At 49.2% G+C, this 25,399-nt stretch overlaps 1 protein-coding gene across 4 annotated transcripts; it reads left to right on the forward strand.

The window, feature by feature from the left end:
* The first annotated feature begins 399 nt into the window (after positions 1–399).
* NAA60 (N-alpha-acetyltransferase 60, NatF catalytic subunit) lies at positions 400–24,660 on the forward strand. 4 transcript variants are annotated; one of them, XM_076350905.1, is made up of 7 exons: positions 442–518; positions 14,166–14,281; positions 15,802–15,931; positions 17,333–17,429; positions 19,675–19,909; positions 20,774–20,959; positions 21,449–24,660. In XM_076350905.1, the coding sequence occupies exons 2-6, from the start codon at positions 14,172–14,174 to the stop codon at positions 20,928–20,930; spliced, it is 729 nt and encodes a 242-aa protein (XP_076207020.1). In that variant the 5' UTR covers positions 442–518; positions 14,166–14,171; the 3' UTR covers positions 20,931–20,959; positions 21,449–24,660. The 4 variants fall into 4 exon arrangements, with proteins under 4 accessions (XP_076207019.1, XP_076207020.1, XP_076207016.1 ...); XM_076350904.1 differs by lacking the exons at positions 20,774–20,959; positions 21,449–24,660 and having other exon boundaries at positions 400–466; positions 19,675–19,946; XM_076350901.1 differs by lacking the exons at positions 442–518; positions 20,774–20,959; positions 21,449–24,660 and adding an exon at positions 5,032–5,269 and having other exon boundaries at positions 19,675–19,946.
* Positions 24,661–25,399: the final 739 nt, after the last annotated feature.

Consider the following 25,399-nt stretch of genomic DNA (forward strand, 5'->3'; position numbering starts at 1 on the left):
TTGTAGGTCCCTTCCAACTGAAATACCCTATCCTGTCTCCTCTCACTTTGTCGAGCTTCAACGACAAGGAAAAACCCTTCAAAACTTCCAATTTCGGGATTAGAGTCGTTACCGGCACCAAGCCCTGGCAGCGTGACGGGGCGCCCCGGCGCCCCTCGCAGTGTAGTACGGGGGGAAAGCTGCGGGAGAGGTGTGTGACCAGCCTGCGTCCTGTATCCCAAGCGTTTGTGCTCGAGGATGCGTCGCTAATTTTAAATTTCCCCTTTAATCGCCAGCTTCGATTTCGCGCCGCGCTCCCTCGCCGGCCTCTGCGCGGGGCTGCCCCTCTGCGCCTGCGCGGCGCCCGCCGGTCACGTGCCCGGGAGACAGCCTATGGGGAGCCGCCTTGCTGCGCGGTGCCCGGGGAAAGGAAGTGCCCGCCGGTGTCCGCCGAGGCCGCCGGCCCCTCGCCCGCCTCCGCCGCCCGGTATGCGCTGAGCTGCCCCGCCCGCCCGCGGCGCGCCCGCCGCCCCTCCGAGGTGAGCGGGGGAAGCGCGGTGGGGGCCTCCGCCGCGGAGCGGGGGGGCGGGGTTGCCATGGCGACCTGCGCCCGGGACGGGCCCGGGCCCGTCCCGGGCGCAGGTCGCCATGGCAACCCCGCCCCTAGGCCGTATCGGGGTTCCCCGGGGTAGCGTAGCGGCTCCGGGCCCCGCGGGGTGTGCTCCTGCCCGTTCCGGGAAACGCCGTGCGGGTCGGTGATCCGGAGAGCCCCGTGGCGTCGTCCTCGGGCGGAATCCGGTGACTGGAAATCTGGTGACTGGAAAACCGGGGGTTTCCGGTGACTGGGTTTGACGGGGCAACCGTGCGAGTGCTCGCTTGCGCTCTGGTTGAAACAACGCAACTGCGTTGGTGAAACTGTGTCGTTTGGGTTATTACAAAAATAATCCGAACTCCAGCTGGAGTCAGCTTGGCACCGCCCTGTGCTTGGGCACGATGGTGCCAACGGGGAAGACTATTCCTTGGCTTTGGTAGAGACCCGGGAGGTCCCGCAGCTACGCTTACAGCTATTCCTCGCAGCTACGCTTACAGCTATTCCTCGCAGCTACGCTTACAGCTATTCCTCGCAGCTACGCTTACAGCTATTCCTTCTCTTGGCACGTTCCGAGTTGTGTTCGGGGGCTCAGCCAGCAGCGCAGGGGGTCTGTAGCATTAACTAGCGCCTCTCCATTTCCTCTTCCTCTGTAGCAGAATATCCCTTGGGAGGGCCGGGAATATGTCGTGCATCGCTGGATCCAGCTCTTCCCCTTGCACAGGAGCTGCCCTGGCTCTCCCGGCTGCTCTGTGTCTGCTGACAGCCTGGGTCACGGCTCACAGACTGCCCCGGCTGGCTCAAACCTAACGCACACCACGGCAGCTTCGCTTTTCTGTGCTTTGCCCTACGTAAGCGTTGTGTCCGTTTGAACCAGCCTGTAGAGCTTTAACGGAGAGAAAGCAATTGCTCGACTTCATATCTAAGCAGGATGACAGCTGAATGTGGTTTTGCAGGGTGTATCTTGAGGTTTTTAATTGCAGCTGATCAAACGGAGCCTTAAGTGTTGTCCCAAAGACTTCAGGGCACAGTGCTTCCTGCCAGGCACGGTGGCAGATGGCTTTGCCAGAGGTGTCCCAGGTGCCGTGGCCAATTCCTCGGGCTGCGCAGCGGTGGGTTATACCTACGCTATCTGTATGGTGAAAAAAGCATCTCCGTTTCGGAGACTGCCGAAGCTGCATGTTGAAAGCGCTGCTTTTTTCCGTGTCCTGTCAGAGTGACTAGGGCTGGCATCCTCGCCACCGGGATCGCTGTGTCCGGCCATGAACTAAAGGATGTGTCTCAGACATTCGCTCCTGATTATAGGCATCAAATTATTATAATCTCCTGTAGTAAGCTGTTTAAATGTTTAACTATATTTACTCTGTTGAGTTTGAACTTTGTTAGCCTGCTCTGTATCTGTTGTAGTTTATCCTGTCTTCGTTATGCTACAGCCCCTCCCAATATCACCTAGCCTGTGCTAGATGACCGTGGTGAGCTCCTCTGAACCTTGGCCGTTTGCTGCAGCTATTCTCTCTGCTCTTGAGAACCGCCTGAACGTGGCCGAGTGTCTGACCTTTTACTGCCAGATGTACAGAGCCATTAAATATCTGTAACATAAGGAGGAGCACGCTAGCTCAGACCAAAGGCTTTCTAGATGTGTGTTTTTCCCTCTCTGTTCTGATAATTCCCAGTATCCTGTTTTGACTGCTGCTGAGCAGCAAACTAATGTTCTCAGGGAACTCGCTGTGAGAGCGTGGATTTTTTTTCCCCTTGTAGTGGTTAACACAAACTGGAAATGTTTGCCTTTCTCCGACCTGCATTCCTTTTTTATCTACCAACTTACAGACTTTATCTGTCATTTTATTAGTCTTTTGGCATCGTGAGAGCTTTCTACAACTGTGAACAGCTTTAGATTTTACTGTCCTGGAAATCTGTGCCCTATCCCAAAGAATCATCAATTTTTGTTGCATATCTATTAATCTCTTTTCCCATCTAGTTTTCATGAATCTGCTGAACGGATTGTAGCTGGATTCTCTTTTCACTATGGATTCATCCTAGATTTGCTTCCTTTCTTCTAGTCTGCCATAGACTCTCCTTGGTCCAGCTTAGTTTTCTCAAAAGCCTTTACGAGGGACACTTCTGGTAGCTTTTCGGGAGTGCTAGTGCATGGTATGTTTTTTTAAATAAATCAGTTGACTGTATGAATAAACTAGCGGATTTCTCAGAAGTGAGGTTCTTTTAAAAAAAGCCGGTGGCTCTCTCCCAACATGTTATAATTGGAGTGTGAACTCTTCATTTACAAGATAACGTTGGAGCAGCCTCACCCCCATCAGAAGCAGCGATACTGGGTACTGCCTGGTACCAGGCTTTTAAAGTAGATGGTTTTAATCTTGCAGGTTAAAAAAGTAGTTCTGTTATGTCTTGTAAACTGGTGCTTTAATTAGTCTTTATATGCCTGGTAGCAAATAAAGAAACATACAGTAGTGTGTAAGTGTTGTTCTAATACATCGTTTTGTTCTCTGAAGTAGCTGCTGCTGTTGTTTCTCTCAGCCGGTTGCTTGATGTATTTAAAGCAAGTTGACTTAACATGTCTGAGTAATGGTAAGTGGCCGTCCTGTGAATGCCCTCTTAAAACCTGTGGCAGTCTTAATTTTCATTTCTCTTCCTAAACCAGAGTGGTATCATCGTGTCTTTTGGTATCTGGGCTGGCCTCAGTTGTCATGAAACGTTGTGGGAACTGCCAGTGGAATTCAGAAAAATGGTCTTTTGTAATTGGGAGCTCAAAGAGCCTTTAACGTAGTATGCGTGTTTATTTTTGTTAATGAAGTCTGGTGGTACTTTCATGTCTGTTGTTCTTTCTTTCCCAGTAAGGATGATCTTTATTTGTATGTGGGGGTGGTTTTTTGTGGGGGGGGATGTTGTGAAGATGGGTATTGGGCCAGTATAGTCTGATAAGCCGGTCAGTGAGTCGGTGCTGGTATCTTAGCCCATCATCTGATGTGAACTGGTCCTGCCACCCAAGAAGCCATCCTCTCTCTTCCTGGCTATTTTCCACCTCTCTGCCCCTCACCCCGGCCACTCCCAGCGTAATTTATGGAGTGAGCAGGAGCAGGTGAAACTGTGGTTGCAAAGGCTGACTCTCGATGACAGCGCTGTTGTAAGTACCTGAGGAATTATGACGACTAACCTGGGGAATTCCCTGCGAGTGGTTTGCAGAGTTGATTCAGAAGTCCTCGTGGCACTGCCTTCCTGCTCATCACAGGCTGCTGGGCTGGAGGCAGCTGTTGGTAATGGACAGGAATTCCCTTCGGTGACTTGGTGCCAGTGGCTGCTGTTAATGCTTTGTTCCCCTGATGTTAAGACACTTTTAAAGAAACAATGGGGCTAAGCTGTTCAGTGTAGCAGCAGAGAAAGTTCTGTCTTAGCTGAGCGCCTCTTCTACAAACTTGAAAGTTAAACGCTATCTAAAATCGTTATTAGAGCGGTACCACTCCTGTCTTCCTGTTTCTTTTAACCAGTCACAGCGTGTCTGATGGCTTCAATGCAGGGTGTTGCAAAAAGACTTAGAGCTTCGTGTCTCACACTACGTCCCCCCACCCACACTTTCCTCCTTGCAGAAAGGTAGGAATGGGAGCTGCTCAGTTTTCCAACATTAGCTTTTAATTAAGTTTTTAATTTCTCCTTTTCAAGTTATTACTGTGGATGTAAGAGCAGACATCTGTGCCAGAATCCATTTGAAATGTTACTAGCTTGAAGCAGCAGCAGTGGGTTTTTTTGAGTCGAACCTGGGTGTCTCATACTGGAAAACACCATTGAGAAAGAAAAGGAAAAGGAGCCATGTTGGCTCAAATTTTAAATTTGGGAAGCGAGTTTGGGGCACTTGCCTGCCAACTAGGGAAGGAATGTTCCTTTCAAGCTTTTTTTTTTTTTTTTTTTTTTTTTTAAAAGCACCTTGTTTGCAATAGCCTCTAAAAAGTTATTTGTTAGTGTCTCCTGTAATGATGTAGGCGGAGGGACTGGGTTTTATCGACAGCCGTGTGTTGCTGCTCAGTAATGAGGACAGTGTCTAGGAAATGGAGGCAGGCTCGAATTCCCCTCTCCCAGCGTTTGTACTACACTAGGCTGAATTTCTGGCTGTTTTTTTTTTAAGTCACTACATAACGTTTTCTGTGTAGCTGTTTATTCTAATTCGGAAATGGCAGCGGGCCTGCATGTATGATGAGTTGTTGGGGGTTTTTTTTGTTTTCTGGAGGAACAGCTGCCTATTGGAAACTTGCCGTGTTCGGCATTTGCAAGGTATTAGATCTCTCCTCTAGCGAGCTTCTTGTTGTAAATGTGCCTCTATTGTGACCCTTCGGTTTTAACTCCCCGCAGTGCTACTGTCACAAAGCAGATTTTCTCTTCCACGTCTTAACAAGAAAAGATTTAACAGCAAAACCCTCTTAGAGATTCTTGTTTGCCATTCCCTGGAGGAACTGCTGTATCTGGGGCAGCAGGAAGCCGTGCCTTTTGCAGTATGCTTTAGAGACACTTTATTCGGGTACCAGCTCCTGTGAAATCTACGGTTTCAGTAACATATCGAGAACTGTAGGGTAAAAGAACAGCCCAGAAAGCCACTCGCATGCAAAACGTTAACATTGCTGCTGCTGGAAGGCTGACAAGTCAAACTTCAAGTGTGCAGAAGATCAGGGATACAAGTATAAAAGGATTTCACTAACAGTAAGTGTTTTCATTTCAAATAAATAACTACTGCTTGCTGCGCAGGTAGAACTACATTTTGCCCTCTCGTTTCTTAATATCCTTTTGGGGTCTGTTTCAAATCCTGATCCTTCATGGCGGGAGGCCAAAGTGTTAATTACTGTGATTCTGTGTTTTCGGCTTTCAGGCTTTTAGTCCTGTGGTGTGCACACCTCAATCTGGGTGTAACGGAAAATGAAGTGCAGAGCTGGGGACAAGGTGCAAGTGCATTTCTTGGAATGATGTTTTCAGAATTTCAGAGCTGAGGAGAAATTGGGTGAGCAGCGTGGGGTGAGCCTTTGGGAGGAGGGCTGAATGCCAGGACGGGTTTTCCCAGGTTGTGTGCGACAGTGCTGCCTTCCTGGCTGTCCGAGTCCAATGTGCTCTGGCCAGGCTCTTGTTAGATATTCCACACGAGGAGCGTTTAATGTCAAATTTACTTGTTTGATATATTTGGTGTTCCATGGGATTTTGATTTAGCAGGGTAATACAGCAACATACTGAAATCGCTGCACAAGCATAATACAGCAATTGCAGTGTACAGTTGAATCCAAATACAAACGTGATGCCTGTTACTGGTCTCTATATGCTCACTGTCACGGTGCTCGGTGCCGTCAGTCACCGGGATGGAATACACAGATTGAAGCCAGCTCAGGCCCTTTGCTTTCTTCAAAGTTTACTTTATTAATTGTCCAGTTTTTGTACTTTGGGCTCAGCCATGTATATGCTCCCCCCATGCTGGTCTGGCTAGCTCAGGAAGACATTATTTGTTAATTGTCTCAGGGCACCTGATGATTCACTGGTGCAGCTGTCTTACCTAAACCCAAGGTTACCCTCCGGTCTCCCTGGTGTTGAGATAAATTCAGCTTTCTTTACAATACATTCTTCCCCAGGCTTACTGTTTTTTGCCCTCCTCCACTGTGGGGGTGTGCTGGTCGGGCACACTGCCCTGGACAGATTTACTGGAGAAGAAAGTCCAGGCACTGACAAACTCCTTTCTCCAGAGTGATGTCCCCGAGAGAAGCTCATTAGTGCTCGGGGTGTGCTTTGGAGGCAAATGGGGTCTGCATAGCAGACTAAGAGCGTATCTTCAAGATGCAGCAGCCTAGGAGATTGTGCAGGGGGAGCTGGCTGAGGAGGGCTGTTTTGTGCACAGAAGGAAGCTGCTACTGAAGGAGTTTAAATAATGAGGAGCTCAAAGTCTTGAGCTTGTGTATGTCCCTGAGTGACCAGGGGTCCACGAGGGGCTCCTAGGCTCAATGCTTGTGGTTCTGGTAGAAATTACAGAAAAACGTAACGCCTAGATCAAAAGGCGTTATGGACTATTGTGAAATGATGTAATCTAGCATCAGAGCCTGTTTCCAGCCATATTATTACATTATTTTCAGACCAAGCCACAAAATCAGTCATTTTGTCCTAGATTCCCCATTAAGTGTCTCGCTCGCTCCAAACACCTGCTTCTGCTAGTGTAGGGAATGAAGTGCTGGCAGTTTTGGGCAGCACTCCTATGGGATGTGATGAATGGTACAGGAATGGAGGTGAAACGATCACTGTTCTGCTCGTGACTGTGAACTCCAAGCTCCATCGGTTTGCATAACATACCAGAAACGAGGAGAACCACATCTTCTGGGGTTTATTTATTGCTTGTCCTAAATGAACCTGCGTGGGATTCCTAGAAGGAGCAGGAGCATTCAACGGGATAAACAAGAGCGTAACAAATAGCATATAGAGGTATGCTTGTATTGCACGCATAGCAGAGGTGGTCGTGTTGGTGCAGGCAGCATGTTTAACACCCCAGCTTTCCAGTTGCTCCTCTGGGTGCAAAGGAACTAGTCTGAGCCCAGGCAGGGTGAAGAGATTTGCTCCTCACTGACGTTACATGGGACTGTGGGCCTGAGCAATCTGATCTAAGTTGGGTTAAATCAGGTGACCTCCAAAGGGTCCTTCCAACCTAATTGTTTCTATTCCATGACCAGACTTGAAGCAGTACCTGGGTGGTATCAAGCCAAGCATTCAAATATCTTTAAAAATTTGGCTTCTGTTGCTTTGATAATGTTGCCCTAGGTCCTAGAAGTGCCTCTTTGAGATTCTTGGTAATGAATTCATGATGTTTTCAAATCCAGTTGCGGTTTTATTGTATTAAATAAAAGGAGCTTGTTAACAGGGGTGTCTGCGTGGAACATTCCCTGCGAGACCAGTAACCTAAAAACGCAGTAAGCTTAAAATAAAATGCAGAAGGGAAATCTTTACTGCTTTGTTGGAATTAGACCTTTGGCTGGTCCAGATTGAATGGTTTAATGTAAATCAAATCCCCAGTGCCAGATGGCGCAAGGTAGAAAGACTTATAGCTGTGAAAACTCCCGCTGGCGCTCTTGAAGTGATACTCCCCAGACAATAGCAGAGTTCGTGTCTGTTTTGAGTCCAGTGATGCTCAGTCACAGCTGGCGTGCGCCTATCCTGCATTTTGAGTAGCTCTTAAAATTCTGTCTGGGCTTTGTTTGATCCTATTTATTTACAAGTGAGAGAGGGTGCCAGGTGTCATTAAATTTTTTTTTCCTGGAAATCTTGTCTCGCTGGGGTTTGAGGACTGTCCACACAGAAGTCACAAACAAGGATTTGGTGGCGACACTGGCACAGCACCTCTGGTGAGGGTATCAGACGTAAGGAAATCCAGCTCTGGCCCGCTGTGCGTGCATGCAAATCTTCCAGGGAGTATCTGCTAGTCTGTGTTTATGCCGAGCAGATGGTCTGCTCACGTAAAGTAAAAATACATCTACTGTGCTTATGTCCATCGCTGAAGTGCTGGGTAGAAACACGCAGCCGTAGGCAGAGGGACGTGACCTGGCAACCGAAGGAAGGGCCAACTCGCATGCCGCTTTTGCAGAGCAGACTGGTTTAGCATCCCTGCAGTTCCTCAGACCTGGCCCATGCATGGTATGTTCTTGGTAGTTGTCTGGAGGAACTTAATCTTTTCCTTCTGTGGAACGACAGCAGATAATCCTTCTTAATAATCTAGCAGGAGTGTGCTTGAAGAAAGCGCTTTGAATTCCAGAAGGTGAAAATCTTCAGCCCAAGTAAATAAGGGTCTGCACCGTTGCATGACGGAGGTGCCTGCGATACTGGGGTGGTTGGCTGTGTGTGTTTCGGGACAGTACTTCCTGAATCATAGGATCGCTTTATAAAAATCCACTAGCCTGCCAGTGCTTGTTTTTCTTTATTCTTTCCTGCAGGTTTGCTTCTTTCTGTTCAGGATGAATTGATTTCAAGTAGCATTTAAATTGAAAAGTAAAAGATTTTGATGGACTTCAGTCTAGCTTTGTTTCTGCAAGTGAAGAAGATTCCTTCACGTTGGTTTTTGTGTGAACACTAAGTTTGAAGCCAAAACACCCCTTATTGGAAGTTATATATGTATACGATTCTAGTTAGTATTCATTTAGCTTTAGTCTTAGATTACCTTGCTTTCATTCTGCCAGGAAATTCAGTGACATTTGTTGCTAGATGATAAAATTTTTGTTTGGGATTTTCATGAACCTATCTGGATGGACGTTGAAGTCCAAACAAAAATTCATAAAAATGGTATCTTACGATTGTTCATTGCTTAAATCCAACTCCTTTTTGCAGGATGCACAAGGCAGAAACATTGTTAAAACATGTCTAATAGTGCGAAACAATGGAAATCTTAACTTGTTGAATCACTTAGCCAGGCTTTTGTAGGTATGGAAGTGCTCGAGGGATTTTTGAATGCATTTAAGCAGCTGCCTGCCAAATTCTAGTAAGCATCAGACTTTGTCTTGCATTGAACACCCTGTTGGATTAAGAGTGCTGATTCTGTGTGGCTACCGCAGTTTCTCTATAAATATGGTATTATGTAGATTTATCTTTTTTTTTCTTTTTTTTTTTTTTTTAAATACAAGAGCTCTAAGAGGGAAAGAAAACTTCCTGCTCTTGAGAAAAGCCTGAGTTGAGGTTTCTTAGCTGTGAAGCATCTAGTTCAAGTAAAGAAACTGTCCCTGCACTAGGTAGCTTACTTAGGTAGCTAACCTAAACTCAAAACAAGACCTGCTCTGGCACGGTAGGACCTGGAAGTACTGGTGGTAGAAGTACGTCAGTACCTGTACTCGGCTCATTGTGCTGAGTGAACGTTGATAATTCATGGAGTCCCAACCATTGCTTGGGCTGATGCTGGAAGCTAAAGGCTCCTCTGCCTTTTAGACAGAATTGTGAAATACTTTTCTTTAGCTCATTAAAGCTAGAGCTTATTGATGCCAATTATTTATTACATTATTTTTAAATAGTAAGTTTAGGCCTTACAATGTCCTTTAATTTAAAATTATATGCTAAGTTGGCGTATTTAGTAGTGTACTTACTTGCTATTTCTTTTCATCCAACTTCTATTACTGCTAAATATTTGTAATGAGAGTTTGACAGGTTCCTCTGCAGCTACCCAATACACCCAAGGCCAAAATGTTTTGCTAGATTTGTTTCAATAGGGCAAGGCAGAAGACTAGTAGTGATGCTCAAAACCTTTATACTTTACTGTAGTTTTTTTGAAATTAATTTGTTGTGTGTTAATATCTGCAGTTTTTAGGTAGGAAAGGGAATTAAATGCTCAGTTTCTAGTTCTACTCACTGCTAACTTCGGTATTTTGGAAAGGGGTGTCCTCAGAGCCTTTTCAGATGTTTAACTGCACGATCCCTTCATAAGCATAAGACGTTGGCTCATTTTATAATCATCGTAAGTGAGCGTTTCCCATTTTGACAAAAGGGTGAGGTCGCTGTGCCCCGCTGGGTGGAGGGGCAGTGGGTGATGTTAACCATGCCACTTCCCAGACCGCGGCCATCACATGAACCAAAGGCTGACACCTGAGAAAAAGATATTAAAAGAAATAAGATAACTTCACTTTGGGTTTTCAAAAATGGCTGTCGACCTCCTTCAGTTAACTGCACATGGCTGGAGCCTACGTCTTGTTTCACTGCAACCACCGCTTGGTCTCAAAGGTCAGAGCTTGGTGTTGTCGGTGTTGCAGTGGTGAGTGGAGCTACCTCTAAAACCCTAAAGGCCTTTTTAACTTCCATTGAGTCCTAGGATTGTATTCAACACTGATAATGTTTTTTTTTATTATTACTTTATGCTTCCAAACATATCTTTTGTCCCCTAAAACGAAGTTGACTCTAAAAGTGATACTCTCGTCACTGTGCTAGCTGAGGCTTTTGTTCAGGACTCTGGCTCTGCTAATTGCAGCATGCCACAGGCTGTGCAGAGGGCCAGGACCCGGGTCTTGGGTGTTCGCCCAGATATCTGTGAAGAGCCAGAGGCTGTCACCTGGGTATGAAGAGAATTGACTTGCCTGGGATTTCTTCTCTCTTGGTCGTAGCAGCCACTGACCGCAGCTCCTCCAGCAGCAGCAACACCTGGCCAGGGAGGAAGGTGCAGAGTTCTGCTCTCCTAAAACCTTGTGGCAGGACACAGTGCCAGGTGGGTGTCCTAAATTTACTTTAAATGTGCAAGAGCATCAGATTGGGTCACATAACGCAAAGCGGATGAAGAGAGTCCCTGCAGACACAACCAGTGCTGGGAAATGGCTGTCTGAATTTGAGAGGAGGGGAATTATCCTGTTCAACAAAACAGTAATGGATTTTTCTTTTTTTTTTTTTTTTTTTTTAAGGCTGGCTTCAGCTACAGGATAATGCATAATGCTTGCCTAGCTCTTTGAGAATATAGTGTTAAATAAACATGAACTAATCCTCACAAGAATGCGTCCTGTGCTGGCTCTGCCTCTCCTGCAGCAGCTGCTGGCTAAGTCTGCTCCTAGGCCCCTGCCTTTTCTGCTCATTAGCAAAAATATGGCTCTATCATGGTTGTTTCATTTATCTCTGATTTATTAATGCTGAGAGTATTGACTGAGAAGGGGTGTTGCCTTAAAGGAGCATTGAATTTTCTCAAGAGTAATAAAATATATGAGCAAGAGCACTGCTGTTGCAATCCTGAATGCCGCTTAATGCCCACTAACGAAGCGATGTAGTGGGGCTTGGAGCTTCGCCATGGCCAAAGCGGCTTTGGCTGTATGTGCCTGCTCAGTCCTCCCTCCTCTTTTTCCCCCCGGGAAGCCTGTCTTATGCTACCCGAGCTTTTGCCAAGCAGTTCTGGCATACAAACAAGTGTTTTGCCCTCACTTCGTGATCTTGTGGTGTGTCACTGCTCTGAAATGGCTCAGCAAAGGGTCTGGCAACGGTGGGAGGAGTGCATGGGTGGGAGGGTGGGACTGGGGTCCACACCACTTGTGCATGAGCTACTTCAGCCAGCAGCGGTGTGGATCGGATCAGCCACAACAAGTGAACATGCCCTTCCTTCAGGGCCCCGTGGGGTAAAGCTGAGGCACGTTAAAAGGTCACCCGGGCTGGTGGTGGAGAGTGTGCTCGCTGCCGCGACAGGGTACAGCTTCGAAGTCTAGCCTCAGAGGGCTTGAGCCAATTCTAGGAGTGTAAAATTAGTTTTAAAAGCAGTAAGGAGTACTGGTTTTGTGGGTTTTCTAGGTGCTTAAGTTGTTTTGAAACTAGCATCTGGACTGATTGTGAAAGCTGTAGGCTGCTCAGTAAATATGCAACCACAGTCCTAGAACAGGCTGTGAAATAGCTGTGAGTCTTTTTAAGGACTTCTTTGGAGAACAGCAAGTGATCCATATCAATATACGGATCCCCTCGGATGCCCTTCTCAGGGAAATAGTAGGACCAGTCATTGGGAGGAAAGCTGTGTCTGGGAAGGATCCCTTGCTTGAAGAAACCCACCCCATTTCATCTTTCTCAAGAGCTGTAGGAGAAGTTTCTCGGACCTCTGCTCTGTTAAAGCAAAAATGCTTTAACAAAAATGCTTTGCCATTCTTTCTGCCTGCATGGGAGAAGGGCTAGCAAAGATTTCTCTGGATAATAGTGGACCTTAATTGTATCCTTTCTCCTGTTGATACATTGGCTGTTTGACGTGTTTCAGGTTGCACACAAACCAGTGGTAGAGTTCCTCCTTCCTCCCTAGGAGGTCTGGGCCGATGCAGCCTAGGGTCTTTATGCCGCTGTCCGGGAGGACAGAGAGGCAGCAGCTCATGCTGCTCTAGCCAGTGCAAAGGAGTCATACAATATGTGTTGCAGGGAGAGTGCCAAAGTCAAGGGTGAACGTTGTTCTTGTTAGCAGTGCTAATTACCTCTCTCTCAGCACTGATGTTGAGTTCCAAGGGCCCCAGCATCCGGGGACTCTCTGCTCTCTGACTATCATCATGTTGTGCTAACTGGGAGTTGCTCTCTACCAGTTCATCCAGGGGAACTGCAGAAGAAAGCTAGCTTATGTACCTTAAAAGAGAAATTTGGGGGTGGAATGTGGATTTTATGGCTTAGCCTGTGTTTTTTCTTAGGGGTACAGTGGAAGGAGGTGTTTTCAAATTCTTAGGAGAGCAATCGGCACGCAGTTGTGTGCTGTCAAACACGTCAAACTGGGATCGTTGCTGTGCCTACTCCTTTTGTGCGTCTTTGCCAGTTACAGAGTGTATTACAGAGGTGATGCGATTTTTGCATTGAAACTGCTCAAATGGCATATCTAGTCCAGTGGGGAGTGTGTTTAAATCTGTTCCTTCTCGAGTCTCTGAGCTTCAAAGCGAGAGCACTGGAGAGCTGAGCATCCCTTTCAACAGGAGGGCATACAGAAGCACTGCTGTGTGCAGCTTTTTCCTTGTAACTCGGCATTTTGAAACCAAGATTTGAGGCTCTTAAAATTGGGAGAAGAAAGTAAAAACAAAAACAAACGACTTCTTAAATTAAGGGTGGTGGATTTTTTTTTTTTTTTTTCTTTGCATCCTGGTCTGGTTCTTTGACCTGGGGCTAGGAGGGCTGGAGTGAGAGAGACAAAGCTGTGGATGGAGAACTGCAGGTGGCCTGTGAAAGAGAACCAGCTCCTGCAGCTGCCCTGTCTCTGCCTGCCTCGTTTGCTCTGTGTGCGCAGTGTCTCGTGTGGGGCTTTGTCCTGCCTAAAGCCCGTTCCCAAGATCTGTTCTTCATTCGTGCATCTGCACTACAAATGCTTTTACAAACACTTTAGTCATTGCTTGCTTCTTTCCCTCTGGTACCTTGTTTAAAAAGGCTGAAGACATTGGAGTAAGTGTCCTGTACGTGGTTAGCAGGATTGTGGTAGTGCTATGGTGAAAGAAAAGGGTATCTTGGGATTTCTATGCTTGAATGCTCTTTGCTGGGCTGGAAAGCAAGCCCGCGTGGAGTTGTAGCACGTAGGAATGAGGGGAGATGAAACTAGATCTCATTTCACCAGCATAAGTTAAACAAAATTAACATTTTACAGAATTTGAATCCTCTGCCTACGTACTAACTGGAGATGACGGGATTCTGTAAGAGGACTTTATAAATGTTCTTCTAGCAGAGCTTCCTTTTTAAGCTGTTTGTTCAGTTCTGTTTCAACAAAATGCTGGCCCTGCATAGACATTTGAAGAGCTCCATGCATCCTAAGGTACACTTGGCACATTGTTGGCTTATTTAATGCAGCATCCTGAGCTCTTCTTGGAAGTGGCTGGTGCCACATGCCCTTTCACACGCAGCATCACTGGGCTGTGCTCGCAGGGAGCGGAGTGTGTGCAGATGCAGGGCTGGTGGGGTGGGTCAGGCTGAGAAGTGAGCTGTGCTTATCCGGTGAGCAACAGGGCTTCGAGTTGCTTCTCGGGTTAATGTTGCCACGTTTTGCTTCATCTCTCTTGAAAACTCGTTCTGCTAGGAAAAACAACTTTATTGATACTGAGAACCTCCTGCTGCCTTTGCGCAGCTGCCTGACTTGAAGCTGGGAGTCAGAATCTGTGCTTCACCATTCTTAATGTGCTTTCTTCTCTTGCAGGCGTGAATGACAGAGGAGGTGCCCCCGACTGCACTTACAGACGTAAACCTGCGTCTTCTCTGCCACGATGACATAGACACAGTGAAACAGCTCTGTGGTGACTGGTTCCCAATAGAGTACGTTGCCGGTTTGGGGTGTGAGATGGCGGGGATCTAGAAACAAATGGCGTGAACCTGCACTGGTCCAGTTCAGAGCTGACACCAAAGGCTCTGCAGCCATCTGGACTGTTGCTAAGATAGCAGCAGGTTCTGAATCTTTTATGCACTCTGGTGGTGTTCCTGTTAATGGCCCTTTGCTGCCTGTCCTGCAGGGTCCTAAAGTCATCAGAAAGTTCCTGTATGCAGATTTTGGCAGAAAAATGGGCTCTGTAATTAAGGAGGTGGACCAGCTTCTTGGGAAGGACTGTGTGAGAGATGGGGAAAGGAGCACGCCTCTAGGAAAAAGAACAGCATCCCTGTGCTTGTGAAAGAAAGTTGTATTCTGGAGTGTGTGCCGAGAAAGCACCCTCAGAGTTAAACCAAACCAACACGGAGCAACTGTTCCTAAGGGACTGTCTTTCTGAATGTCCCAGGGGGAGACTGAACAGTTCTTGCCTGTGTACTCGGGATCACCGTTGCTCCCAAACCTCTGGCAAAGATCTGGCTTAAAGCTGATCTCGCTCTGTCCCAGGTCAGTTCCCCAGGCCCCCATTTGGTAAATGCTTGTGTCTGCACAAGCACAGCAAAAAGGAGCTTTTCTGGGGGACAGCGATAGCTTTCTGGCTTAAGGCATCCAGGGAAACTACAGCTGTAGACGTCAAGGATTTTTTTTTTCTTTAGCTTTGTTGAGAAGGTTTATAGAGGATTTTAGCGGATTATAATTAAGATTGCATAAAATGTAACAAACCAGCAAAAGCATTCATAATATTTTGAATTTGTAGATTTCTTTTAAACACAAGGCATGCTGAACTCTCACTTTGAAATAAATTAGCATACGCTAGTTTTCTTTTAGTAGCTGCAGAAGGAGGAGGAGAGCTGGAGGCTGATCATGCGATTTTTTTTGTACCAATATGCAGTATTTTTTTCACATGTGTATCAAATTAATGAGATCCTTATGCTCTTAGATGAGGGCAGATGGATATTGCATTTAAAAATAACTTGCTAAAGATGGAAGTGAAAGCTCTGGGCAATGAATGTAAAATGAAAATGTGGTTGTCTTAGCAAGGCAGGAGGCCATTACATGAGCAGCCTGCATTGCTGCTTAGGTGCAACTGACAGAAACCATGCTACCAAATGGGGTACAGCAGCTGTTCGATGTTCGTTGGTACCATACAACAGCTAAGGCAGGAAAGGTGAAAAACTTCCTAACCCAGATTTCATGGAATAAGCTAAATTAGTAGCACAGAAAGAGCTTTAGATTGACATATGGCTGAGCTACTTGGCTGTATGCCTTTGCAGAAGACAGCCCTTCCAGTAGTACAGCTTCCCTCCCTTAGTCTTGTGTAAAATACATTGGCCTGTGGTTCCAGTGACTGGCATTGAAAGATGTTGCTGCCCATTTCCAGTTGAGCAGCATCTCGGCACAATGTTTGCTGTGGCGCTGCCTGCTCCCGTGGGCTTTGTGTCCCCAAACATGCCTGTTTTTTCTTCCTTCCCAGGTACCCTGACTCATGGTACCGAGATATCACTTCCAACAAGAAGTTCTTTTCCCTCGCAGCCACATATAGGGGCTCCATCGTGGGAATGATAGTGGCAGAGATCAAGAGCAGAACAAAGGTGCATAAAGAGGTATGCTACTAAACTGTGCTTCAGTATGAGATAGTCCACCTCTTGCCATGGTTAACTGCTACGGGACCTGTTCGGGGTATTTCCCCCCCCCCCTCCATCCAGACACTTATAAGAGTGATCCTGAGTTAATTTAAGAAACCAAGAACGTGCCCATTTCCAGCTAATGGAGCATGGGTGGTGGGATGTATCTGAACACGTGGGCTGCTGAGCAGCCTGGTACCACAAAGTCTTTTCCTGCTGGGGCTAGGCAGCTGTGGCCCGGTGGGAAGCTTGCTGCCTGATGTGCTGTGTGGAGAAATCAGATCGTAATCCAAAAGTGACTGTGTAGCAGGCCGTTTAACTGTTCCCTGGCTGTTTTCAGTGTGCCTGGTCATCGCTGGTGACTGAGGTATGCGCAGCTGTGGGAGAACGAACCTCTTCCTTTCTTACGTAAGGGTTGAACTTCCTTAGCTGTGCTGGGCAAGTCACTCCTGATTTCCTGCAGAAACTCCTTCATTTACACGGTCACCATCTCGAACACAAAGCAGAGGTAACCAATCTGCAGAAAGCTCAGGCCTCAGGGATAACAGAACTTGGAGGCCAGGAGAGACAACACAGTACAGCAGAGAGGTGAAGAAGAGATGGTCACTGAAGACAGTATGGGAAAAGACCACCGGGTTAGTGTAGGGCAAACAGCATAGGCAAGTGGATTAAAAAAAAAGCAGGGGCAGTGCAGAGAGTGCATAACTTCTAAAAGGCCATCAGTGTTATGATTAAACAATAATCTTAACATTCGTAGGAACCGAGAGCATTGAGTGGCATGGGTCTCTTCACTCTAGCTATCTGGCTTCTCCTCAGAGCTAGTCCAAGTCAGAAACTGCATCTTCAGCAACTCTAACAAAAGGCTGTTGTTCCAGCCAAGCTGAAAGCCAGGAGCTTATTCAGACACTGCTCCAGGCAGTAGTTCGACTGAGCCCGTAGAACGTGCTCCTTGTCCTCTACAGCAGTACAGAGATCTCCAGCTGACACGAAGCTCAGATGGAGCGTGCAGGCAATAAAGACTGTTGCTAGATTGATCAGCTACACTGGTGTGTAACTCCAGAATTGGCACTTTGAATCCTTCCTGGTAAAGAATGCAAATATATTCTGTCCCTAAGCCCACAAGTAATGTATACAGTAAGGAAACATCATGATTTTTGTTCTGCATCTGGGAAGATGATACAAAAGTAGGAATAACACCTAAGGGAGCACCCTTGGTTTTTTTAACTCCCCACCTCCTTTCCAGAAGCTTCAGCTAAGACTGTTGAGTGAAGAGAGGTTTCCTGCTATAGCCTTGTTTTCAGATGTTCCAGTACGGGATTCTTGCCTTCTCCTGTGCCTCCCCAGGTATCCTACTAAATAACTTGTGGTATCTCTACTCAGGATGGAGACATCCTAGCTTCCAATTTTCCTGTGGACACTCAAGTTGCTTACATCCTAAGTCTTGGAGTGGTGAAGGAGTTCAGAAAACATGGAATAGGTAAGATGCTGCTAAGTGACAACTCTGTTGCTGTTGTTTGCCACATGTGGCTAGCGGGCGTGACTGAAGGAGCTGCACCATTTCACCGCAAGCTTGACGATGATTTGTACCAGCAGTTGGGAAGGTGATGCACTCGCATCCCCTTCTTGGTGTTAATGCAAGTGCACTGAGATGTTTTTACTGATGTACGCACAAAACAATGCGCAAATGTTTCCAAAGAGCACGGGGCTTTGTCCGTCTTGTTCCCAGGGGACAGCTGAGCACACCAAAAACTTGCACTCCTGCTGCTGAGACTGACTGAAGCGCTAGGACTTCACCCTGGAGCAGGGTTTGAAGTGATTTTCTTTCATGGGTATCAGAAGCCTGCTCCCTGAGGCAGAAAATATAGCTGCTTTTAACCTTTCAACTTCAACAGATAGAACAAACATTTAGAAAAAGACAAAGGGAACTGGAAAAAGAGTGTAACTTGGACCTGATTAAATCTGTCAAATGCATGTAAAAGTCAGCTCTGAATGCCTCCTGCAACACACAGCATTTTTGCAGCCATTTGAAAATCCTGCAGTCAGAAGGGCTTATCTCTGTTTAGAGCAGGATATGTTTTGTCATCAAATAAGTGCTCTTCTGGTGCAATTTCAAGCATGATCTATATCTTTGATCTGTGAAAGCAAATAGGCCAGGTTTGGCAGCATGACCCAGTGTTGTACATCCAGAGTCTCTTCAGTGGGTACAGGTATAACTTCTCTTCCTTGAGTCCTCCCTTCTCCCCAGTCATGTTTAAAAGGGTACCAACTGATAGGATACATAAAGAAATGACCAGAAGAGTCCTCGGTGGGAGCACTGTATTTAAAACTTGCATTGAAATGCTACTGGAGATAAATTTTCTCTACAAAGAAGAAAATACTTGCGCAGAATAATGTTCAGAGAAGGTGGTAAAGGGGTCTTCTGTTCTGTGAAGTTGTGGCTCTTTTGAGTCCCCTTTCTGTTTCCAAATTCTGTTTTTTTCAGCTCCGTCTTGCTGGAATTTTCTCCTTTCAGCATCAGTATTTCCTGTATCCGTTACATCTAGACAGTATGTTGCCGTGCTCTCTCAAAACCTTTGGACTTGTACCTATAGCAAAACAACCTAAAGAAGCTGCTGCCTGCTGCTGCTCTTTCTGAGACCTTTCTCTTGAGAGTTTTTCTACTTGTGTTTGAAGCTGAAGTCTTTCATGCAGGAGGCTTTTCACCCCAGGCATACTTTTAAGCACCAAAGCTCTGATTTTTCTCTTGCAGACATTAAAAGGCTTTGGTTTCTACTTCTCTGCTATTCTTAAACCAGAAGGCAGTTGGATTTCTGTGAGATAGAAGAGTGGAATATCTCATAATGAAACTAAACTGCTCTCCTGTTGATGTCTCTCAGTGTCTTTTTGTGCTTGGCTGATATAAATTCCTACTAAGTATCAAGTGACCGTGAAGTGGTCTGGGGATTGTGAAACAGCAGCGTAAATCTCATCTGTGTGTTTGTGTTAGCTAAGCTATTTCTGTAGCCTGTTGTTACCACACCTGACGGAAGAAGTTCCCCTGCAGGTTCCGCTGGGTCCTTCATGCTGAGTTGAGGTGGTTTGGATGAACCTCCAGGTCTCGTTTCTTGGGGCTGGAGTATTCTCTGTGCCCTTCTCTGGTTTCTCCTGCTGACTAGCGGCTGCAGAAAATCCAGGTTGAGTGAGACTGTGCCTTGGCTCTCCTCCTAAGAAGGGATCTTAAAATCCTACCTGTTCTTAGATTTTAATTCGAGTTCAGCAGATGCAATGCAATAACCTGCTTGTGAAGTCTTGTTTGGACTCTCTGCTGTTTTAAATGGCTTTAAAATAAATAAATGTGGTGGAACTGATACCACTGACAATGACTTACTGACCCTCCCCAAAGCTGAGAGCTGCTTGGCTGGGGATGGGCATTACTGGCAGATTCCCACGTCTGGCTCATCTTTGTGGTTACTGAATCAGAAGTTTGTGTCTTTATAAAATCTGTTTTGTGAAGCCATGCTCATAGGTAAGATGAGATTCGTATTAAAACCACGTAGCGTGGTCCTGTTGAATTCATCAAGAGGGTCTGTGAGAACTGGGTGGGATCTGGGGTCTTCAAGCGTGTGCAGCAATCCCTGCTTAGACGCTGGGTGCAGGAGATCTCAGCTGGGACCTATGAACGCTTGCGCTGTCCCTGAGAAGGCAGCTGCACTCTGTGATTCTGCTGCTCTTCCCTTCAACAGGTTCGCTCTTGCTTGAAAGTTTAAAAGACCATATATCAACGACTGCCCAAGATCACTGCAAAGCCATCTACCTGCACGTCCTCACCACTAACAATACAGCAATAAACTTCTATGAAAACAGAGACTTTAAACAGCACCACTATCTTCCCTATTATTATTCCATCAGAGGGGTCCTCAAAGATGGCTTTACCTACGTCCTGTACATCAATGGTGGACATCCACCCTGGACAATCTTATATCCTTTACCTTCGGTCTGATTAGCAGGGGAACACAATAAGCGGACGCCACACTATGTGTTAGGTTAAAAATGGCAATCTAGCAAAGTGTGACCTGGCTAGATCTGGGGACTGATGCCTGCTCAGGTGCGAGTTTAATCTGAAGCTGGAAGGAAGGCGATGTTAGAGGGATTTGACAGTGACCTGCTTGTGCCCAAGCTCCCCCGACTCCTCTGGGAACAGTTTGGGGAGGCAGTGTAGGATGGTACATTGAATTCTAAGTTGGGAGGAGTTTGATGCCAGTGATAGCAAACGTTGGTGTTAAGCCAGAGTGCTAGGCGTGCTCTGGCTTGTGTGGTGCAGGATTTGTCCAGCAACATGGCAGAGAAAGCCCTTGTTCTTGTTTCCTGTGGCCTGGGATCCCCTGTGACTCTGGCCTGGCCTGGATCTCAGCAGGCTGCTCTCAAACTGACTTTGGGAGTTTGTTCCAGGTCATTGGATCATGGAGAAGAAACCTGATCTTTCCCGGGTGTAGCTAGTCAGTCCAAACCTCTCCAGGCAGGTGGTTAGATTGCCGTCCCCACAGGAACTTGCTGTGGAGTGCAAAGGGAACTAGCAGCTGCTTAGAGGAGGTATTCCCCACACAAGTTGGAGCCAGTGTTCCCAAATTGCCGCCTTTTATGGTGCAAAGCAGACCTGCTTTTGAGAGAAAGGAGCAGGCAATTAATACAAGGAGCAGATCTGTCTGTCTAACTGAGCAGAGCAGCTTTCGCTGTGTCATGGGGTCTCTTTAGGGAGTGCTCTGTGGAGTGCTAGTCCACAGAGTATTTTAAGTTATTTCTTAAGTTACAGTGTAAATGTCGCTGTCCTTAACTGATGGCCACTGACTACCTACAGCACATTGGATCAACGCTAGCCAGCCTGAGCCCGTGTTCAATTCCCCAGAGGATATATCGACAAGCCCAGAGCCTTCTCTGCAGCCTTCTGCCCTGGTCTGGCATTTCTGCCAAGAGCGGCATTGAATATAGCCGGACGATGTGACTGGATCGGAAGGTGTACAAAAAGCAAAGGTAGGTACCTAGGGAAAGCTCCCTTCTCTGCCCAAGGCCAGCAGCGACGCGCTGGCGATGCCCCACGGCCGCTGTCTGGGGGCAGTGCTCGAGCGAGGGCTGCCGAAGCTGCAGCTCTGCTGCTGGGCAAGCTACTGTGTGTCTGGGGCATCGTTGTGCTCCCATCTCCAGCTGGTGGCCGAGCTCCTATTGGTTTCATTTGAAGGGAATTTGAACTCTGATCTTGTTACTTGAGCCCAGAGCCTGACAGCAGATTGAACCTGTCCCTGCTGTCTCTCTCCTTTTCCCAGCTCTGTTAGACCCAGAGTGACCGAGTCCTCGCTCTTTCCCCAGCTCAGTGTCCCAGCACAGTAACTGACAGCCCGTTTGCTGCCAGTTGCGTTGCAGGTCTGACGACAAGGTCTTCAGGACAGCGGCTCCTCGGTACGCTTGAAGAGACCCGCAACACCTGGTTTCCCTAAGAGAGCTGCCCTCTTTGTCTTTCCGTAGGATTGTTTTTCCTTTCATCTCCTGAACCATCCGGCTCTGCACTGATTCCAGTGATGACGGCTCTTGGTCAGTGACCCAGCCCCTGGACGGGACTCCTTGTTCCACAGGTTGACCGAGATTTGGCAGACTTCGCACTTGACGGGCTGCAGCCCTGACTTACCCCCGTGGCCTGGAGCCTGCGAGCGCTGCCTGGGCAGGCCTGGCTGTCGCGCGAGGCATCTGGCTGTGCCGTAGCTGAGGGCCCTTTGCGTCACCAGTCTGTGTGCATGTTGCACTGTCCCCGCCACTTCCCTTGCCTCTGGTTTGCTCCTATTCGTATACGTGATGTAGAGGGGTTCAGTTAACGAGGTGAATGAGTCTGCACTGACTGACCATGTAAATGAGCCGTAAGCGCCCTGGCAGGCCGCTGCTGGCAGAATATACAGTCGTGCACTTGTTGCCGGGGAAGGGGGAGCTGGGTGAGGGGAAATGGGGAGCGAGGATCGTGTCTGGGTCCTGCCAAGTCAGCTGCTGCCGCCGGTGCTTCCTGTGGGTAACTTCCAGGGAGGGTAACTGCCTTGCATGAGAAACTACCCAGCCCCACCGGCCCTCTGGAGTGACTTAAAAAGAAGCATTTAATTCAGGATGCATCAAGTAGAAGGCAGGGAATGAAATTGCTATTTCATAGTGAAATATATATATTATACTGTATAGATCTTTCTGCCTTTGTCCAAGTTGGAATGTAGCAGGGGAGGGGAGCTGGGGGTGTAGAGCCGCTGCTGCAGCCAGAGCCCTGCAGAGTTCGGTCCAGAGCCCTTCTCCTCTCCTGTGTGCACCCTCCCGTGGCACCAGGGCCGGACTCTTGCAGGATCGTTGGGGATGAGCCCTGTGCACAGATCACAGCAGCTTTTCCTTGCTGACGAAAAGCTCCCCCGGCTGCTCACTGGCGTGCTTCAGGCCACAGTCTGGGCATCACCACAGGGCCGTGCTGGTGGACAGTCTCCCTGCAGCTGTCCGGGAGACTCCTGGCCCGGCTGCAGGACCCCCGTGGCTGTGCCAGCCTGGGGCTGTGTCTCAGCTCACCGGCAGTTAGCGTCCAGCCTGCATGGAGACCCCAGTGTGCCACAGCCAGGCCAGGCACCTTTCCTGTGCCTTGGAGCGAGGTTGGGCGAGCACTTCGCTTTTAAGGTGGGAGTCGCTGCAGCTCACCCAGCCCAGGCACGTGTCAGAGGTGCGGGTATCCCTGCGCCCTGCTGGGGTCCCGTTGCAAATCACTCTTCCCCTGCTCAGCGCCATGTTCCTCAATCCCCTCTCATTTTGAAACTGGGACTTGAGCAAAGGAGGTCTAAGCCGCAGCTGGTGCATCGCCTGTACGTGCAGGCAGTGCCAGCTCTGGCAGCGGGTGTGGGGGTGAGACACAGTACAGGTCAGGCTTAGACTTCTAGAAGAGAAAGGAAGCACGTTGAGATCTTGCAGCCCGGATGACCGTACAAAGAAGTCATTTCCATGTCTAAACCCCAGAGGTGGGAGTAAATTAATAAAAGGGTGCAGGAAGGCGAGCTTGCTGTGCGTGGTACCGTGCTGCTGCCCGAGAAGGGTGGCTGGGAGTAGCTCCCCACGGCCGCCATGGGGCTGGCACTGTGTGCTGCTGCTCGGCTCAGAGGTGGCTCTGGCACAGAAAGCCCCGGTGAGCGCAGCTTCCCCCGTGGCCGAGGCCGGCCCTGCAGCCCGGACTGCAGGAAGCAGCTTGATCCAGCCCCGGGGGCCGGCACAGAGCGTGTTTTGGAGCAGCAGCGGGCTGTTTTGCTGGGAGGTGCTGGTCCCGCTTCTGGGGCTCAAAGAAAGAGGTCTAGCGCAATGACTGACAGAAGGGGGGGAAAAAAAAAAGTGTCTCCATGAGGACAGTCGAGCGCGGAGCTATTGGAGAACCCGTCCTTGGAGACATTCAAGACCCAAGAAGCCAGGGCTGCCCTCGGTGCTGGCCTTGCTCTGAGGCTGTTGGAGCAGAGCACGCCAGAGGCTCCTTCCAACCCGTACACCTCTGGTTCCCCTTCAGTTTGGCAGCGCAAGCGGCACTGTGCAGGCAGCTGGGCTGGCTGCAAAGTTGTGGCCCCTGCCCTGCGTGCGGCAGGCAGGCTAAGGCTCAAGGGACACAGTGCTGGGGCAGACGACACGCGATGGGGCAGGGAGCTGCAGGCTCCGCTGGGGCTGGTGCGCGCAGCTTTGGCCAAGGTGCCTCTTGGGGGGTTTCAGCTGGGCCACGGGGTGAAAGAGGAGCTCTCCCACCCGCGGCACTGAGACAGCGTGGTGGGTTTGCAGCCCACTGTCACCGAAGTGTCCCTCTGTGGGGCTGCGTGCTCCTGCCTGTGAGTGATGTGGTGGAGCCGTTTGCAGAAGAACGGGGCAGGTCTGTGCAGCCAACGGCTCGGCTGAGCCGCTCGTGGCACCACAGCCTGGGGCCGCATGGGGGGGGGGGGGCTCCCTGCGCGTCCCTCTCCCGTGCCGTGGAGCCCGCTCCTCTGGACCTGCCTCACCAGGGTGCTCGGCAGCCTGCAGCCCGGCCAAGCCGGCTCAGCGGGTGCCCTGGCCGTGCTCCCCTGCCCGGCCTTGCCGCCAAGCAGCTGTGCCTGCAGCGCTGCCCATGGGGAGCAGGTGTTGCCTTGGCTTTGCCGAGGTGCTGGTGGGGAGGCTTTGGCTGTCCCCGTTGTCCCCAGTGCTCCTCCCACAGCCTGGCTGGCCCCCACTGGCAGGGGAGGTAGCGGCAGGAACTGCTGCCATCCCTCCTAGCCCCAGTGCTTTCCCAGGAGAGACCTGAAGCACCCTTCCAGCCTCATTTGTGTTACCATTTTGGGGGGGTTTGGTTTTTTTCTTAGCCATTTTTTACTTAAACACGTCTGTTGGTTTATACGAGTTTCTTTAGCAACTCAGGCCCCTGGTTTTCCTCGGCACTTGCTTTCTCTGGACCAGACTGAATCTCTCTTTTTCTCCCGAATGCCTGGGACTGATGTTCCCCCCACTTTCGATCCTGCCCGTTACACAACCCAACTCCACCGCCGCAGCACTTTTGAGCACATCCCGAGGGGAGCTGTGACGTCTGTGTGTCCTCCTGCCACCCCATCCTGAGGTGTCAGCCACGTCCCTGCCTCACAGCCCGTTATTTATCGAAGAGCATTGTGCTGCCACCATCAGCCTCTCTCTAAACATCTTCAATTAAACCAAACCTCTTTTTCTGAGTCGTTTGTCACTCTGCGCAGGAGCCTGCCTCTGGTCGGCTGCTCAAACACCTTCACCTGACCTTGCGCTCTGCTGCGATGCAGGGCGACCGCAGGCCCTCTTCACCGGGGCTGGGGCCGGCTCCGGCTGGGAGCTGCTGCTGCCCCAGGCCAGGGATCAGCATCCAGCAGGCAGTGGGGGGGGGACAGGGCAGGGCCAGAGGCTGGAGCAGGGGGGAGCAGCTCCTCCAGCGCAGAGCCTCCCGTGTTGCAATGGGGCTGCTGGATGGGTGGAGGATTTTACAAAGGCGCAGTTGAAATGCCTCCCCCCCCAGAGACCGCAGCCTCGCACAGCTGCGGCTGCACAGCCTCAGTGCAGCCTCAGTGCAGCCGGGCTCCTCACTGGCTGCCCCAGCAGCGGCTGCGTTATGGACAGGACAAACGCCCCCCCCACGCACAGCCAGTGCCCGGGAGGTGCTCTGGCACCTGCAACGGCGCAGCCGGCTTCTCCCCAGGCCCCTGCCTGAAGCCCTTGGGTGCACGAGCCATTTTGGAGTAACCCAGCAGCAAAAGCCTAACGACCGGTTTGCGGCGGTGCGGCACCCTGCCAGCCCCCTCTGCCCCAGCTTCCCCCAGCAGCTCTGGGCCCTGCGCTTCCCCTGCACCTCCAGCTTCTCGCCCTGGCACAAGTCCAGCAAGGAGCAGGGGGCGAAGCCCTGAGGCAGAGGGAACCGACAGGCGCTGCGCTCCCCCAGCCCCT

Source organism: Aptenodytes patagonicus, chromosome 13, assembly GCF_965638725.1.
Source record: "Aptenodytes patagonicus chromosome 13, bAptPat1.pri.cur, whole genome shotgun sequence".
NCBI lineage: Eukaryota > Metazoa > Chordata > Aves > Sphenisciformes > Spheniscidae > Aptenodytes > Aptenodytes patagonicus.

Coding starts and splice junctions, on each gene's coding strand:
- NAA60 (XM_076350905.1), top strand. CDS start 14,172: ATGACAGAGGAGGTGCCCCCGACTGCACTTACAGACGTAAACCTGCGT. Junction 14,282..15,801: donor GGTGACTGGTTCCCAATAGA/GTACGTTGCCGG, acceptor CTTCCTTCCCAG/GTACCCTGACTCATGGTACC. Junction 17,430..19,674: donor GTTCAGAAAACATGGAATAG/GTAAGATGCTGC, acceptor TCCCTTCAACAG/GTTCGCTCTTGCTTGAAAGT.